Genomic DNA, 18,305 nt, shown 5'->3' on the forward strand with positions numbered 1-18,305 from the left:
TGTGTGGGACTGCGGTCTGCTTAGCTGTATCTCGCCATCCGTTGCGGGGGGGTTGCTCCAGCCCTACGCCTTACCGCTTCCCGCATCCTCCCCGGGTTTGGGGGTGGGTTGCTTCTTGCAGAAGTTGCGGGGGTGAGGAGGGACGCCGTGACCAGCGCAAAGGTCCTCGTCTTCTTGTGCCTAGTAGCATTAGGGCAGCTTGGCTTAGTGTGCTTTCTTGAAGAAAAACGATGATCAAACCGGTCGTTTGCTGTACCGTTTGTAGGGTTGACGGCATTTCTTGATCTTAAAAGAAGTTTGGGCGTCATTGATGTGTAAATGACATTTCGCAATCTAACTTCTTATTTTTCTGTGCCCCAAGAAGAAACTCGGTGGGGGGAGGGAGAGTTAAAAAAATTACACCACTTTTACTGAGGTGCAAATGCTAGATTGTTGTTCTGTCGGTAAGCAGCACGTCTAAACCTGCGTCTTTAAAGCTAGCATCTAAATTCATGTCTGGGTTCCTGAGTTAGCAGTAGACTGGCTTAAATGCTGAGTGCCCTAGCATGTTTTTTAGTCAGAAATGCAGGTGTCCAATAGGTGCAACTGCCAAGATTAGCCGATTTTGACATAATGTGCAGTATTCCCGAATTTGCACTGCATATGTCATTTGAAACAACCTTTCTGTGGCAGCTTCACAACTGCATATTCTTCAGAAGCAGCCCCCCCAGACTGCTTAGTGTAAGGCTCTAAAATTGTCACCTTTATGTGACACCTCTAAGCTGATAATCCATGAGAAAGTTTGAGGCTAGGAGCCCACCTGGTAGTCCACTGCCTGCAGGATTTGGGAACTATTGCCGAAGGGTTCTGATGACTTCCTCATGCCACAAAAAGAACGTTGGAAGTTGATAGTGGAAATATCATCTGTAGTAACCAGTCAGGTTCCCTTTAGTGAGATAGCAGCCACACAACCCCTTCTACTGAAGCAGTCAGATTTGCGGAGGACAAAACCCGCAAATATTTGTCTGTGTGCTTCTGCTGGTGCCTGTCTGCAGCCTGCTTGTTATTTCCCCAGCACTCTGCTGGTGGAGCAGTTCACATGAGTACTTCTTAATTGGCTTCAGGCAAAATATGCCAGCTCTCATAGACTACACAACAGCAAACCGGTAGAATGAGTAATTTATAGCTCCCTGCCATTCTGTGCTACTGCTAGTGAGAAAATCGTGATCAATATGTTTTAATTCCTTCAAGATAATTGGTTTTTATTTGCTTTGGTAAGTACTTGGAAGTATAGTTGCTTTGTTTAGTTGAAAATCACCATTCCCAATGGTGGAGCCAGCAGAGAATACATTCTTCCTATGAAGTGTAAATGTGCTAGCTCTAAGGGAGAAAAAAAGCCCAACCAACCAAAAAAAAAAACCAAACACCAAAAAACAAAACCCAACAACCCCACACTCAGAAGCCTTTTATTGTGAGGTAGTGTTAAAATAAAACAGATGTGAAAGTTATTTCAGGAAGAACCACTGAAGCATTACAGCTTTTAATTGTGTGCATTTATTTTTCATTAGTGCATGGTGTGGGATTTGGGTACAGTTTCCCTTTGTTCTGCTTTTATTCTATTTTTTGAGGTACAGTTTAAAAAATGCAACACAGTGAATAAACTAGAGAATAATTCTTTCTTCATTGTTAAGTGCTGTCGTGCATAATGCATATTTAGTCAATGTATTATAAGCTCTCGATATTCAGTAGTAATCCAGTGACTTGTGTGAGAATATTAAATCAATGTTTCAAGGAACAGTGCTTTTTAAATTTGATCTGAGACTGTTGCTTTGGAAAAATTGAGCTACGGCAAACAGTGACACAACTTTCATTGATTCTCCCCCCTCCCCCCTTCCCCTAATTGAATTTAGTTATCAACTATATATCACAATTCTGAGCTGGTTTAGACACGTGAATACCAGTAGTTCCTCTGAAGTCACGGGAGCTACTCCAGTTTGTAAGTCTGTGTGCTTACCGTATTAGGGGTTGTGGTCTTGTTCTACAGTACATATCTTTTCCCATATTTGCTTTTATTAGGTGGATATAGTCAAGCATTTTGAATAATTAATGCTACTGGGACTTTGGGGAGCAATGACTATTAGGACAGCTATTAAACTAAGTCGCGATTTCACGCAAATGAGGAAAAATGTAGAAAATACAGGATTCAAAGCCTTCATATTTTGCAATCAAGTTAGTTTAATTAACCTCTTTCTTCTGGTTCCTGGTGTAATTTAAATACTGATACTGTAATTTTTGGTGTTTTCAAGAACATGGGTATTCATTTCAGATAAAATCTTGGCATAGGATTTAGGTCTTTCTTGAAACAGTGGTCAGTCAGTAGTACTGTTTTAGAACTGTGGTGCAGTGTGGGAGAGAAATGATAAAAAACAGCAGTGATAACATAATCCTGTGTGGTGGTGATTTTTCATTACCTGCATTGTATGCTATTGTTAGTAGTGTTAATCACAACGTTTTATAATACAGGACATTTGTTGTTCCAAATTCTCCATTTTCAATACTATTGTGTATACACTCAACTACTAAGTAAGTAATAATCTTGTTTAATATATGGTATTTTGTGTGCACCTCCTCCATCGGAAAGGAAAAGAGAGAGAATTTGCAAGAAACGATCTAAATCTCTGGGCATTTGGCTCCACCCTCAGAGATAAGAAGGAACAAATGACAAACCTTGGTTGACTAAGCTGCCTTGCCTGCCTTCTCTCAGAAGCGTAAAAGTAGAATTTTTTTCCCCCTGTCCTTAACAAACTGTAAAGGATGCTTGTGTGGAGCTGATGCCTGGACCTCCGTTTTTAGATACCTGTGTGATCAGCAGCAAAATTTTGAACATCAGTGGGACAAGCTGCAATTAATGTTATGTGTATGCTTTGCAGTAACCAAGCCTTAATGCAGTATTTCTGCATGTGGCATTTTAGGGGAAGTGTACAAGTAAGTGGCAGCCCAAAGTTTTATTACTTTTTTTCTTTAATCTATGATAGGTTATGTTATCTATACATTAAATGGATGTGAGAATGGCTAAGTCTGTGTAGAGGGGCTGTGGTAGAATTATAATAATGCCTTTTTTCCTTCTTTTGCTACTCCCTTAAAGCATAGTTATCTTCTTGTGGTTTCGTGGGAGAGTTTGTTTTGTTTTCCCAAGTCACGTGTTGTAATTCTTTTTTCTTTCTTCTCTTGTATATTAAGAAACAATTCTGAATGTGTCAATTTTCATTTTTCTTTATAGGTTCTGCCCGGTTGATACTTAGTGCGACAGATGTTGTTGAAAGAACTGACTGTAATAAAACTGTCATTTTACCTTGCTATGTGACTAATCTAAAGGAGAACAATGCAAATGTCATGTTTGTTACATGGAAAAAACAAGGAAAAATAATTTTTTCTTTTGATGGCGCAAGACAGGAGTTTTTCAGAGATCCAGCGGTTCCATCAGCTAACTTAGTATCTCAGGCAGATTTACCCAAGGGTATTGCCTCTCTAACGCTTAACAGTGCAGAAGCAGATGTTGGAAATTACAGTTGTGAAGTAACAGAATCAATCAGAGATGGAGAAACAAGAATTGAACTTAGAAACCACTCAGGTGAGTTGCCTGCCATTGTTTTAGAATCTGTTTTTCTGAGAGAAAACAAGCAAAATCGTACGGGAAAGAGAAAAATAGTGAATATGACAGTGTATTACTTTAAATTGAAAATACAAAAAATGTAGCACCCAGGCCTTCTAACTTGAATGCTAATATGAGTTATTTTGGATTAAGTTATAGGGGAGTGCTTCTGTGGGAAAGATCTGAACACATTTTTTCATTCTATAATAATGTCTGAAGATCACTTGTCTAATACAGTAAAATCTATGCTTTCCCACATCTGTTAGATTATGTAGTTGGTGATACTTTCAGCACGCTCATGTTATTGCTTTACATACTGAAACATATTCCTAGTATCTTCGTAGTACTGAGATGTATACATCCATCACAGTGGCTGCAGAGATCTTTTCTTTGAAGAATTGCATCTTGCAATCTTTAGCTATGCTGGAAAAATTACAGATAGAGCTAATAGAAATTCTGTACAAGAGCTCTAAAACTTGATCTGAAGATAGGCAGTTTTCCAGGTTGAAAATGCTACTACTAGATGGTGACTTGTTACGGTTGTCTAGCATTAAGTGTCATCTTCAGAAGACAATGTAAGCGAGAATAATGGTGACTAAGTGATGAATTTCTCATTTAGTGAGCCATTTTACGTTATCGTGTCAGACGCAGCCCACGTGCTCTAGCGCCCCAGCTATTGAATAATGGGATCTGCTGTACATGTGCAGTCTGTCTAGTATTCTGTGGAAGTGACAGTTTCACTGAACATATGTGTGTATTGTTTATCTGTTCTGTACGGGAGACTTGCTTCTTGCTTCTGGAAAGCTGCTCAGAAGCACTGAATATTTTACATATGCGTAGTACATGGAGTCTTACCCGTGCATTGTAGAATTGTCCTAGGACGTTTTTGCTATTAGTTTTTGCATTTGTCATTAAAATATTTGTGAAGCTCAAAAAGATGTACTTGTGTCCTGCTGCAGACATCTGTGTAATTCACAGTTGGGTCTAATTATTGAGTTAACTATATACACTGCAAAACAAATGTGATCCTGAAATGGATTGAGAGGGGCACAGCCACTGAAAGAATGAGAATGCTACAAAATCATTCAGTTCTTAAAACACTGCAAAAACAGGGGAAGAGGTATAGGCAGTTTCCTTCCTTCTCTTATGACTTCATCCTCACTCAACCTTTTTGGACTGTTTTTGCCATTCAGTGTTAAGCACTAGAATAGGAAACAAGGCTTGAGGATGCAGTAGAATCAAGTCCTATTTGCAAGTTTTACTGTTTTATTTTTACTTTCTCTGTGTTTAGAATTCTGAAAGCAGCATAAAGACTACAAAGCAGGAAACTGATGTAATTTTTCTAATTTCATTTTCTAGTTGTCAGTTGCGGCGAGGAAAATACCCCAACACCAAAGGAAAAATGTGGTTGGTGAAGAACTTATAGTTGCGAGGTCGTATTAGGTTTGAGAGTATATGCTAGAAAATGTAAAACTTAGTCTTATGTTTGAGGGTTTAGCTGAAGGTAAAACAGTCGCTGGTTCTCTCTTTAAATTCTTCTGCATAATTTGTTTTTGTTTGTTCCTCAGTGTTCTAGAGATACTCTTGAGATAATAAGCTAATAGAAGAAAGTGTAGCAAGTGAATTTTGAAGAGGGTTAGTGAATAATAGAAATCCTGCACCAGTCTTCGCTCTGTCATTTCTGAGCAATGAATTCATGCTGTCACTACTAATATGTTCCAATTGATGCATTTACAAAGATAGTCTTGTAAGAGCCAACTATTCTCCATCTCACTTTACAGAATTCCTGGATTCACCTAGGAAGTGGGTAGCAGAGTGAGCAAGACTTAATGCTAGTGCCCTTGTCTTTGGGCACAAAAAAATCTTCACAAGAGAGTGACCGTCAAGTTTCCTCTTTTCTCCCTGCCTCTTTCTTTTCTCCTTGCCTCTTTCTCTTCTCTCATTAGTTTGGAACTGACTTCCTTATATTGGCTTTCAAAATACTACTTTTCGCCAGGAGTTTATTTTATTGCTATGAAGCACCAGAGTAAGGGAAATGTATTACCAGGAAAAGGTGTTCCGCTGTTTCTCTTATTTGCATGTTGTATATACCAGTAGTATTGCAAGCATTTCCATACAATAACTGCTTTTAGACTCTAAGACTGGACCATATGTGGTTCCATGTTGAATGCTGAAGTCCTAGCAGATACCAGGCTTCATCGCTGCTTTTTTCCATTTGTAATACCTGGTAGTGTAATCTGGAAACACTACGGAGGAAGTGAAGCTGCTTTAGAGTCTCTGCTTGCAGATACTTTCAGTTCATTAATAATTCTCAGTTACAATGGACAGCATTGCTGGGATTTGCCTGTAGGATTTGGCTTATCTAGAGAATTGCAACTGTGCATTGAAGTTACTGTTCAATATTAGTTGCTTTTTTGAAAATGCAAATGAAGCAAAAAGCCTTCCTTTAAACAATTGATTAAATTAGCTTCTTTTGGCAGTAAGGAAGTTGGCAGATATTCCTCCATTTCTCTGCCTTTAGTATATTTTATGATTGCCGTGTATTCATTCAAGTTGTAACCACAGTATCTTCTTCTGTGACCCCTTGCAGGGGGAGAAGAGGGGAATTTGTGAATTTAAAACTGTCTTCAAGGTATTTACTTGGCATTGAAAGTTCTGAGGTATTGCTACTTAATTCCATGTTTCTGGAGCTGCAGATACAGCTTTTAAATATGGAGAGTAAGTGCAAGGAATATGCATCTAGATGAAGATTAGAAATTTCCGTGGAAGCAAGAGTGCAGGCAGAGGAACAGTGGCAAGTATAATGTAAGAAACGGAGACTTTGGATTCCACTGAGTCTAAATGAAGTTATGAGCAGAGATGCAAGAATAAACTGCGTTTTCTAGTTCAGTGGACATATTTTCAGAATTTTATGTTGGAAGGTGACTTACATGGTCTTACGAGTGACTGAACAGCCTAAGGCATCCAAGATGCAGGAGAAAAAAAGCTAAATGGATGATGGTGGGAAGACCTAAAGGAAGGTGTGTGATTTCTAAAATTAACAAAGCAGTGTTTCCTTCTCAGTTAGGTTAGCTCCTGTATTCCTTATCACACATCTGGGTTTCTTCAGGAATTACAGCAGTTGGAGGTAGGATAGAATAGCTGGGGAAGCATCAAATTGGACTTTTCATATCTTGCCCAGCTTCCCTGCTTAGCTTAAATGCACCATTTTTCTGATCTACTGTGCTGTTTGTAGTTCCACAAGCTAACTAGCTTGTACTGCCAGACAATAGCATAAACATATGCTCTGCTGCAGTGGAGGTTAAGACCTCCAGTTTGGAAAATGTTAGGGTAACTAGAAATACTGAAAAAAATAGGTTATCACACACAAGATCAGAGTGGAAAATACATAGGTAGAAGTCGTAGCTTTCCTAGCCTATTATAACTCTTAATGCTAACTGTTACGTACAGTATTGAGCAATCTAGAGCATAGCCTAAAAGGAGCAATAAATGTAAAGCTAATAACCTCGGTTTTTGTTTTCTTCCTACCATTTTTCTTTGTTTATTCTCTAGGATCATGGTTTCTTCTAGTGGAAAGGGCAATCATCATAGCGTTGCTGTTCTTAGTTATTATTTTGTGTTCGGCTCAGTTAAGTGTTATTGGTAAGTATTGACTCTTTAATTCTTTGCAATTATTGGTTTGTCGTAAAATCACTTGCTTGCATAAAGGCATCTGTGTAAGATGAAAGACAGTGCTTACTCTAAAAGATGTCTGGTAGAATTGATCCAGATAATACACAGAGGGGTGGTACGTCTGCTTTGTCAAACAACTTGGTGTTTGGTTTGCTCTGGAATCCTCTCCTGATCATCCACACTGTGTTATGTTTATTGCTGGGCTTTCTTCTGGTATGAATCGGCTAACACCATGAGAGAGTTAACTCATACATTTGTCAAGGTAGTTCCTAATAAGCACTGTTACTTAACAGGCTTGGTCAATTTGTGATTACCAATTTCAACATATACCAGGGTTGTTGGTGTATTAATTTTCAAGCTTGAAGTAAAAGCTGCCTTTTTTTGTGTCTTAGTTTTAGCAGTGTATAAGGCAGAAACAAACATGGCTTATTATGATGTTGTATTTGTACTGTTCCTTCTTTTCCGAAGACTACTAAAGTGCTGCTGCTTTGAAACCCTCCACTGGAATCAACCGCTTCTGAGTTGGCAGCTATTTAGCAGGGCAATTTTACTGAAAATTAGTCTTGTCTATGACATCTGAACATGTAGGTCATCCCATATCTACTCGTCCTCAAAGCATTCTGGTGAGATGGGAACATCATCCGGTTCCCTAAGGGATGGATGTGATACGTCTGAGCTCACACAGTGTCACGGGGAAGAGCATTAAATCTGGAATTTCTAAATCCCTGTCTGACACTCACCTGAGTAACAAATTCACTGTAACATTATTTAAATGCCAGTACTGCATCTACTTGAATTAACCTGTACCATGTCCCAAAGTTATTTTGATAACATACTGCCTGAATTGTATAGAAGGTGGAATTAAGAATTTGAGTAGAACACCAATGCCAGGTTTCATTTATCTGAGTAAGCCATATTAACCATATCAAACAATGAAAACAAATTAAATCTTGGTAATATATATAGTTCTAATTTTTTAGGAGTTTGTTTCTTTGTTGAGGACAACAGTCCTAATCACAAAATCTGTGTATTTTAGTGAGAGAATCTCTATGTCTGATTGTTTTCCTCTCTGTCTCTCTTTGTCTTGTCTTTAAGCATTAAAATACGAAATTGTACCTCAGAAGAAACTGGGCTTTATTGTAGGAGGTATCATCTTCACAGCTGCTGCTGTTGTAGGCACTGTTCTTTTTGTCCAAGGTAAGTGTATTAAAATTGTCTTCCTAGTTTAAGGGAATAAGAGCACAAATGAATCTCCTCCATGCAGTAGTATGGAAGTTAGTACCACCTATTAATTGCCATCTACTAATTTTAAAATGGAAAAAAAAAATACAGAATATAACAGAAACAGCATTGAGGTTGTCAGTCCCTCAGATGATCATAGGGAGATACAGACTCCAAATTTATTTCTATTTTCTGTCCTACCTTGGGTGAATATTAGGAGCTAGGGAGTGACTTCTGGTGCTTCAGTGGGATTTTTTGTGGACCCTAAAAACTTGATGATACTAATGATTTACTTTTGTTGCTTTGTGCTTTATCCCAATCAAGGATTTCTGTTTTACTAATTTCCAAACAAATGTTTGCAGATGGCTATGCTGCACAGAATCAAGCTGGTCTTGGCCTAATTGTAGTCCCTGCTGTGATTTTGGTACCGCTTCAATACTTTATGTTTGGAATTGGTGAGTATTTTATTTATTCACTAGCTCAAGAACATACTGATAGAAAAATGGAGCACTCTCCCCGTCCCCCCCATAATCTGCATACTATTTTCATTTTTATAAATAGGTGCTACGATAGCGTCCTGGATTCCTGACCTTTCTAGTGTCTCAAAACGTTTAACCTGTGTGTGTTTGGCTAAGTTGCTTCAGGGAAGAAGTATAAGTTACCTGCTTGAAAAATGAGATTTAGGGTAGGACATCTGAGTCATTCAAAAACCTGCATCTTGGGACTGGGATGATTAACTAACTTGCAGAATGTATGGGTTTCATTTTTTCCACTTGTAGTTTATTTATAATTTTATTTATATATACATAAATTTTTATATATGTGTGTGTGTATACATACAGGAGCCCTGAATGACTTGCAGTGACTTGTGAGTTTTGTTATCACGCTGGCTGGCTGAGCTTGGAATTTAGGAGAATCTGATTTCTAGCTTCATGTGAATGATCTACCTTTTGTGTCTCTGTAGTTAAACTTTAAAATTACAATTGTGTTTCTCCTTCTGTCTTTCCCAGTTTTTGATAGTCTACCACAAGCAACATTTGCTCTGATAGGTTTGCAAATTCTTGGTTATATAATTGCTGTGGTTGGTTTTGCACTGTGTGTCTCAGGTAAGCAATTTATCTTCTGTAAAAGTCTCTTTTTACTTTTGTTTATACCTGATGTTTGTTTATTTGTAACACTAAAATGCTGTAAAAATGGCTTCACTACATTGAGTGTTAGCAAGTAACTACTGTAAATGTACTTTAGGACTACTGTGTTAATGCTCTTTTATCTAGTGAAAGAAGAATGGCCCAAAGGCAGTATTACATAAATCAGTTTCATTAGTATGCCTATATCCAGCATGACTGCATTCTATGAGCAGTTGCTTTTAAAAAAACAAAAAAAAGTTAATTGTTTTAATTTTGCAACAGTTAGCGCCCTAAAGAGCCATCTAAAACCAACATTGACCTTTATTACTGTTATTCTTACTGAGGCCTAGGGTGTTCAGAAACTAAACTAGAGTCATAATAATTTTCTCATGTTCAATGAATAAATCCGAAATTCCTTGTTAATCTCTACTTGTATGCGATTGATAACAGTCGCTGGGAAACAAATACCACTGAAACAGCCTAAGAAGGCAAATGCAGAGACAGTAAACTTGGAAGTGTTCTTGGACTGTTTTAAGTCTGGTGGTGGCTGGCATTCTGTTTCAGCACCGAAAAGTAGTCGCTGTTGTAAAGGAACACCAACAAAACACCGCACACAGTGGTACCCCTTATCCCTGCCTCTAACCCTCTCTTTGTCCCCAGCCTGCCTTCCCCTCTGCCCACCAGAAAACCCCACAGCAAAGAAAAGGGGTGAATTTAGGACTAGGCATTCTTGGCAGTATATTTAGTAGTAGAATACATACTCGTGTTCATTGGAAGCACTTTATACCCCTGATTTATTGTTTCATCGGGACATTCTTCATTTTAATCATTTATTTGGTTGGGGATTTAAGAAAAACTGTTTCTCCTTGAAGTGGTTTCTAAAGGCTTGTCTAATCTGGGTGAAATGATAGACCTTTCAGTGGAGTTGTGATTTGAGTTTTATGCTTATTGTTTAGTATTTACAGAAGTATTTGTAAGGGGCACCTAAGTGTTGTCAAATGTAATAGTAAAATAAACTGATGGGAGGTTTCTGGTAAAGCATTAATCCTCTAGAGTAATACAAAATGGAGGATGTTTTTATTATGGTCTCAAATGGAAAGTCTCCCTAGTTTTTCAGGGTGACCTTTTCACAGGTCATGTAAGGAAGATGTTACCTGTATCTCTGGAAGTTGAGCTCAATGACCCTTACGTGTCAGTAGAAATAGCTTATCCTAGGTTGAGCTCACAGATAGTTGCAATGACTTCAAGCCCCCAGAAACAAGGATCAGAGAACAAGGAGTTTCTGTAGTGAACTATGGTTAGGTTGTAATAGCCTGTTCCTGCTCTCTGATATCCCTGTAAACGTGGATCATTCCTGTTATCTGTGGTGGATTTGCCTCAGAACTACCCTCATATTTTGTTCCCTTCTTCCCTTTTTTTACCCTGTTTTATCAGTAGCGGTATTGTATTCTGTAATGTAATGCAATTATAGTTCAAAACAATTGGGATTGAAGATGTATGTTTAAATTTAAAATACAATTAATGAAAGAATGTTGTCAATTGCAGTGAATGACAGTAGAATAGCTAAACTGTAGTAGAACAGTACAGCTAAGCAGGATAAATCAGTAAATGCCTCTGTATTATTAAAGAATGTATACAGGGAAAAAAGATGCGGAAGTAGTTCTGGGATAGCTTTGAAAGAGAAATTAATCACATCTGTTTTTATCAGGCTTATTTATTTTAGTATTCAGTTATATCTGAAAATAAAAGTTTGTGCTTTTGCTTGTGTCAGATGATTCAGTTTCTTGTATTGTGTTTTTAACAGCCTGTCCTCCATTACATGGGTCTGTTGTGATTGCTGGCTTAGCTATTATGGCTATTGCTAATTTGCTTAGTCTGGCTTACGTGTTTATTATGGGTAAGTAGCGCCTAATATTCTGCATTGTGGTTTTTTGGCACTTAAATATTCAGAAGGGCAATTTTCTCTATTGTACTTTTCAGGGGTAGACATAGCTGATTTGAACATAAGGTGTGATTTCACAATTACATAGTTTAAGATTACTGAACAATTGTCTGTGTATGTTGGCTTTGTTTCATAGAGACTGTGGGGAATCCTGAGTAGAGAAATTTACGGTTTATCATAATAAGCTGTTTTGAGATCAACATGAACAGGTTTCTTAAGTAAGAGTGTTTCAACTGTAGGATAGATGTTGCTGTTTAAACTCTGCATTTACACAGTTGGCTAGTTGAAGTTTAGAACGAAGAGAGCAAAAGGATTTCAGGGATTCTATAAAGTGCATTATGGGATGGTGCAGACACAAGCTTATCAGAATATGAATGTAAAGAAGCAAAATCTGCCTAGTGATTTCCACTGGTTAGAGGTGGGTTCAAATAAGAGCGATTTGAATGCACACCTTTAATTTTAGTGAATCCTATTTTTTCTTATGCTTAATTTTAAAAGCCAGGAGCCAAGAATAGCAATACTTTGTTTCAGAAACTGGTCTGTTCACCGGATCTCAAAAAGGTGAGAGATTCAAAGGTATAAAAGCCGGTCAGGCCTGCTAAATAAGCAAAAAACACAGCAATGCTGTGTGATTGGAATGTGGTGCAGACATCTCTAAGCTGGCACACCACAGCATAACACTGTGTGGACTTTACAGCTTGGGTCTGAGAGCAGAGTGACTTTGTTTCTAGCTGTGCATGAAGGCTCTTCAAACAGCTTGTTTGTTTGGATGTAGAACTGTGCAATTGAGGATATATTGCTTCCAAATTCAAGCTGATGTGTACACAGTCAGTGCAGTCCCTAGTCTGCACTGAACTATGCAGTCTTCCAGTTTTAGTACATGCATACCATGTGTGGGCATGGTCAGAAATAATAGACCCTGAGACAGGGAGGATTGCTATTGAAGAAGAACTTAAGGCAGAATGCCTAATATTTGATAACTGAGATAGATGAAGATGAGTCAAAAAAGTGACAGAGATAAAGCAAGCCTTTTAACAATGATAGAAGTAATATTTATTGACTTTGGTCTACTCATATATATGACACTGATGCTGTGTGCTAATGGTCTGCATAAATACTGCATTTGTAGTTTGATTATGCTAGCTGAAGAAGTCAAATGTGACTGTTGGGGTAGATTCCAGCACTCCAAAATAAGCACAAAGAATAGTGTGTAGCATAATTCATTTTTAGAGCTGAATGCATGAGTGGGACAATTCACAGACTGTACATGATAAGATTATTCAGTTCCTAAACAGAGGAGTGCTTAGAGGCTTTAAGAAATTGCAGATCATCATATTAAGTAGTTTTTGATAGGGGAAGCTTCAGTTTTGTGTGTTGCTACTCTGTTCAAAGTTTTATCAGTAGATACTTTTATTTGGTTAATTATGACATTTATTCATCTGCCTGGTCATTTTTTTGTAATTATTTCAGGTTCCAGAGTGAAAGATCATCCTCGTCCAGGGGTAAGCTTAAAATTAATAAATTTGGGGTGACTAGATGGCTCAGGGGATTGTAGTGAGATACTGAACCTTTCTTCACTAGTTCGAATTCAGACCAGGTTGGTAGCAAGCAAAAGTTCTGGCTGTGTAACAGATGTCTAATGTTGAGTGAGTTGGTGGTCTTCATTGTCCCTATTGAGTGTGTCTATAGTACTGTAATTGCCACCCTTACCTAACAGCTACTCCGACTGTTTTGCCCAAATGGAGTTTCAAGAGTTGTCACAAAAAGGTGGTGGATGTGAAGGGAAGTTTGGTGTTCTTTTACAATGCACTCTCTCACATGAATTTATAAAGACCTTTTGCTCGCCTTAATGAAAGTGCTTTTTTATTAAGGTGAGTGCAGAATACTGTTGAATTTTTTTATCTAGGTGGCTTATAACAAAGACTTAGGGTTTTTTTTCCTTTAGTCTTTTACACTGGAACCCTTTAATATTCTCTTGAATTCCCCGTATACAGGTGCTATAGCCTTGATATTTTTTTCTTTTCTTACTTTCCTATAATGCCCCTTAATTTGATGAGACCATCTGAAAGCAGAGTGTCTGTCTTTAGGTCACACAGAACAAATGGAAAAGCACTTTGTTTTTTTAAAGAAGGTTTTTCAGTCAGTTTTTTTGAATTCTAGAGTAATCATTCCTAAACCAGTAATTTTCATATACTTACACAGTGCTTTCTAGGGATCCATGAATGTGAACTGCCTGATTTCTGGAGTTTTGCAGAAGCAAGTAAAGAGGCACAACTGTAAAATACCAGTAAAATTTCCTTGTAGCAGGGGAGCATGGCAAATCCTAAGTCCTAAGTCATCCCATTTCTTGGCTGGCAGCCATCATTTGAGACACATTTCCAGGTCTCCTCTTCAGTCTACAGCCTGAGACCTAGCTGTTGAAGAAAGATGGTTTCTAACAGTGGGGCAGGAGAGCTGACTGCAGTTAGGACAACAGAGATTTTTTTTTTTTTTTTTTCCCTTTGCTTTTTCTCATCCATTCTAATTTTAAGGAATAGTACTTCAGAGAATTGGTCTCTTACTTATGGAAGAAATATAAGTGCACGGAGTTTTAAAAAAAACAAAACAAAACAAAACAAAAAAAACAGAAAAAGAGAAAGAGGAAACTCACAAAGTTCATTATATTATAAAAATGAGCTAAGTGTATTACAGATACGGTTCTTTTAAAACACAATCTTGCCTTTATCTAATGTGCTCATGTTTACTTGTAGAATGGAAACAAACAGGGCAAGAGGAGATTTTTTTTTTAAACTTTGTTTTTGGTTGTAAATAAGCTTTGAAATAGAAACCAACATGCTAAATAACATCCTTTGTGGAACTCCGTTCTCTTTATGAGCTGTTCTCTTTACCAGGTGGTTTTACACTGCAGTAAGGATTTGACAAATAAAGAAATAGCCACAATTCTGTAGTAAGTGAACACCATGTTACTCTCCGAATTGGAGACAAGAATGAAATCAAAAGAAATTTTTAAAATTTAGAGGTCATTGGAAATCTCAGCCACTAAAAATAGGGGGTTTGCAGCTGCAGTTAGTGGAGGGTCAGATACAGAGGAATTCAGATGATAATTTGTGCCCATGAACTTATGGAAGTTACAGAAAGATCTAGTGGGCAATTAAGTGTGTTAACTGTTTCCATCAAGGGCTGTTCGGCATATATTGCTGTACTTTGAGGCAATAAATAGGTGTGAAGTAATTTTGAAAATACGCTTTGATTCTGTGTAATCTAAAGACTATGGAAAATTTAATGTTGGGGAAGTGCTTAATTTTGACACTGGGGCACACAAAATGATGCTTGATATTTTCTTGAGGGGGAAAAGGTGCGTATTTTGAAATCTGCCATCTTAACCAATTACTGATTTTTCTAACGTTTCTGTAGATTGTGTGTGTTGTTTCTGATGATTGTCTACCAGACTAAATGCACAACTGTGGTGTATTTCCTTTTGAGATTACTCTTGATTGCTTGGCTACTATTTTTTTTTAAGTCATGCTGCTTTATTACTAACTACTGATCACGTCACAGAAATAATCAGTTAGGGTTTAGAGCTTAAAAATAGTATCTGCATGCCTTTTGCTGCCACCTAGAGGTATTTCATCTGAGGAAAAATTTACAGTGGGGAAAAAATAATCTGGAGAAGGCAGTTATTGATTGATTTAATTTTTTTGAGAACTCTAGTAATTAATTTTATTAACGTTCAGCTTTCTTCATTTCTGTAGAATCACTACTTACTGTATATGTCAATTAGAGTAATTTAACTGTGGCGAGCCAAAAGTAAACATGAAGGCTTTTTATACATATATATATTTTTAAATGTTTTGCAGAAAGCTGTAGAAGAACCACTAAATGGTAGGTGATATTCAAGGCTTATCTTCTAATTAAGGGGTTAATTATGGAAAAAGGTCAAAAAATAATTGTAGTTCTCAATACAACGGCACTGAGATGGCAGATCGGTATGTCAACTTACGTGGCTCTGAGCCAGTAAGAGTTTGATCTCTGGATGAAATTATGCCTGCAGCTCCAGACCCCTTGTTCTACGCTACTGTGCTTGCTAGCCAGTGGCATTGTTTGACTGTTTTAGGACAAATCTAGTGTCTCAGGATATTATATCCACCCTCTATCTTTTTGCAAGAAGTCCAACTTTTAAGAGGAAAAGAGGGACAGGTCTTGAAAGTTGATGTTAATTCTTCTTCATGAGCATTTATCTTGGTGGAATACTTATAATCTATTCTTGTCACACTATTCTTTTGATATTTCTTTGGGTTGGGGAAACTCTGATAGCACTTAAGATGGGGAAAATTTACGGTGAGAAAGGGATGACTAAAAATTTTTTTTTTTTTTTTTTTGCTATTCTGTTCACTGATTGGCATGCCAAGTAGTAGCAAGTTCTAACCCAAATTTTAGAATTAATCTGAATATTAATTATGAAGCATTTCTTGCCGTTTGGCTCATTACTAATCCATTTGCTTGGCTTTTAAAGATGCAAAAGGAGTGATGTTAGAATGACGGTAAGTCCAAATATGTCTCAAGATACTTATTTTAATTAACATGTATTTGGGGATTTTAATGTTTAGGGTTACCCAGTGTTAATATGGTGAAACTTGGAGGACAGGTTTCAGTGCAGGTGCTGTTCTTATTCAAATTATATTTCACTGCAAAGAAAGAATACATGTTTTCTGTATCATACGTAGGGGAAGAATGTGTATTTCTAAACAGTGAAGAGGATGAGTCAGAGAGAACTATTAAATAGCATGTTTCTGATCAAATGTGGGAAGTCAAATAGTTTGTATGCTTCCTTTATGCTTATATAGTATTTAAGATGCATGGACTGTTCCTTGGTGGTGGGTTGTTGTATTTGGTTTTTGAGGTGGTTTTTTTTGTTATTGTTAATATGACCAAGCCTTCTCTACATACTTAATTTGAGATGTCCCATAGAAGTTCACAGGAAAGTGGTTTAGAAGTAGACTTTCTCTCCCCCTCCCCCCCTTCAGATGTTTATTTAAATTCTCTGGATTTTGTTAGATTGTTTGTATTCCAATCAGATTTCACTCAATGTATTATTTTTCAGGGTTAGATTGTAGTGTTTAAAAATGAACAGAAGTGAAACACATCTTAATAAAATTTACGAACTGCTTAAATAACTTCAACTTATTTTTGACAAACCTGAATTTTGAACTTTAGGATCTAAAGGTGCACTGTGGTTTCTGCCCTTTGGTTATGCTTGATGTTTAAAGATCTACCAGATCCTGTAAATAAAGGGGGGGAGATAAGGATGGGATCAATACCATTACCACATACTGGTGAAGAACAAGGTAGAGTTTTGCTTGGAGGTCCAATTTTAAATAAGTTGACTGTTTCTTCTTTGGTCTCATGTGTGCTTACAAAAACCTCCCTCCTATTCTAGTGCTGAGGTAGAGCTTCCAAAAGCACAGAAATTGCTAATTATCCATTTTATTTTGACTTCCAGGGTAGGGTTAGAAGTCTGTCTGCTTTTTCTGCCCTGAAAGATGGCTCCTAAAAATAACAGAAGGTTTTACAGATAGAAGGCAAGGGCTCTGACACACAAGCTGGAGGCAGGAACCTTTTGACCTGTACCTGCTTTCTACCTTAACCTTCCCTTGAAAGTTCACACACACACTGAAGGGGGAATGAGTCAGACGCTGAAGCACACTAGCTTACAAAATGGCATGTGAAAGTAAACCAGCATTAGAAGTAAAGACAGGACAGGTCAGACAGCTAAAGCTGGGAGCTGCTACAGCTTATTCCAATTCATGAGTCGGAGCTCCAAGACAGTGTCCACTTTTCTGTTGTGGAGAGGTTGAAACATCACTTGTTAGTACCACTCTTTTCCATTATTTGAGTGCTGAGCATGCTTTCAAAGTTTGAAATAAAAAGAAGTCATTTTTTTAAGCTGTAACGTGGGTAGGCAGCACAAAATGTTGGTGCTCTTCCTGAACAATCTTGTCTTTTTTTTTTTTTTTTTTTTTTTTTAAAATTCCCAGAACTGCAGAGCTATGTGATGTGTGAAAAGTACATCGTTGTTGATACACCGTGGCCTTGAAGATGCACTACTCAAAGAGAAGAAATTCAGGAAACTAGTTGTTTTGCATGTGTGGCAAAAGTGCTTTTGATATAAATGATGTAATTTTATAGTCACAGCAGCTGTAGCGAGGAACATGTGTGTTTGCCCACATGTGATCTATATTTTCTTTTGTTACGGTATGTATGGTATGGTTGAGGGTGAGCATATAAAAAGCACTGTTTGCCCACTACAGGGTCTCCCCTGCAGTAATCCTTAGTGGTATTATTTTCAAAAACTATCATTAGTCACTGCTTTGATAATGGGCCTGCTCAGCCCAAAGATTGCAATACCATTTAGACTTTTGTTTTCTTTATTTGTGTGCATGGGCAAGGTATGGTCATATGTCTATGATACAAGCAGAAAGTAGAGACTGTACAAATACTTCTTTTCTGACATTCAGCAAAACTTTTATAAAGAAGTAAATAAAATGCTTACACACAAAGTTGCGTAAGTACAAAGTTTCCTCCCAGCTCTCCTTAAGCTTATTAACCGAGTTCTCCTAATTCCATGAAACAGTAGTATTCCTCTCCATGGGCAGTAATCATATATGCTCTGGTGGCCGATCTTTTAGTCCAGTGAGAGTGCTCTCCTTGCCTC

General features: G+C 37.6%; 1 protein-coding gene across 1 annotated transcript; it reads left to right on the forward strand.

The window, feature by feature from the left end:
- The first annotated feature begins 3,372 nt into the window (after positions 1-3,372).
- On the forward strand, positions 3,373-18,096 carry CD47 (CD47 molecule). The gene is made up of 11 exons (XM_009587579.1): positions 3,373-3,610; positions 4,991-5,038; positions 7,184-7,273; positions 8,399-8,500; positions 8,887-8,979; positions 9,535-9,630; positions 11,456-11,548; positions 13,064-13,095; positions 15,451-15,475; positions 16,107-16,134; positions 17,629-18,096. The coding sequence occupies exons 1-10, from the start codon at positions 3,373-3,375 to the stop codon at positions 16,130-16,132; spliced, it is 843 nt and encodes a 280-aa protein (XP_009585874.1). The 3' UTR covers positions 16,133-16,134; positions 17,629-18,096.
- Positions 18,097-18,305: the final 209 nt, after the last annotated feature.

This window comes from Fulmarus glacialis, unplaced genomic scaffold (assembly GCF_000690835.1).
Source record: "Fulmarus glacialis isolate BGI_N327 unplaced genomic scaffold, ASM69083v1 scaffold22881, whole genome shotgun sequence".
Lineage (NCBI taxonomy): Eukaryota > Metazoa > Chordata > Aves > Procellariiformes > Procellariidae > Fulmarus > Fulmarus glacialis.

What these genes read in the sequence shown, in the direction of transcription:
- CD47 (XM_009587579.1), top strand. Translation starts at nt 3,373, where the DNA reads ATGTTTGTTACATGGAAAAAACAAGGAAAAATAATTTTTTCTTTTGAT. An exon ending in GGCTCAGTTAAGTGTTATTG is followed by an intron (nt 7,274 to 8,398) that starts GTAAGTATTGAC and finishes CTTGTCTTTAAG; the next exon opens with CATTAAAATACGAAATTGTA. An exon ending in ATACTTTATGTTTGGAATTG is followed by an intron (nt 8,980 to 9,534) that starts GTGAGTATTTTA and finishes TGTCTTTCCCAG; the next exon opens with TTTTTGATAGTCTACCACAA.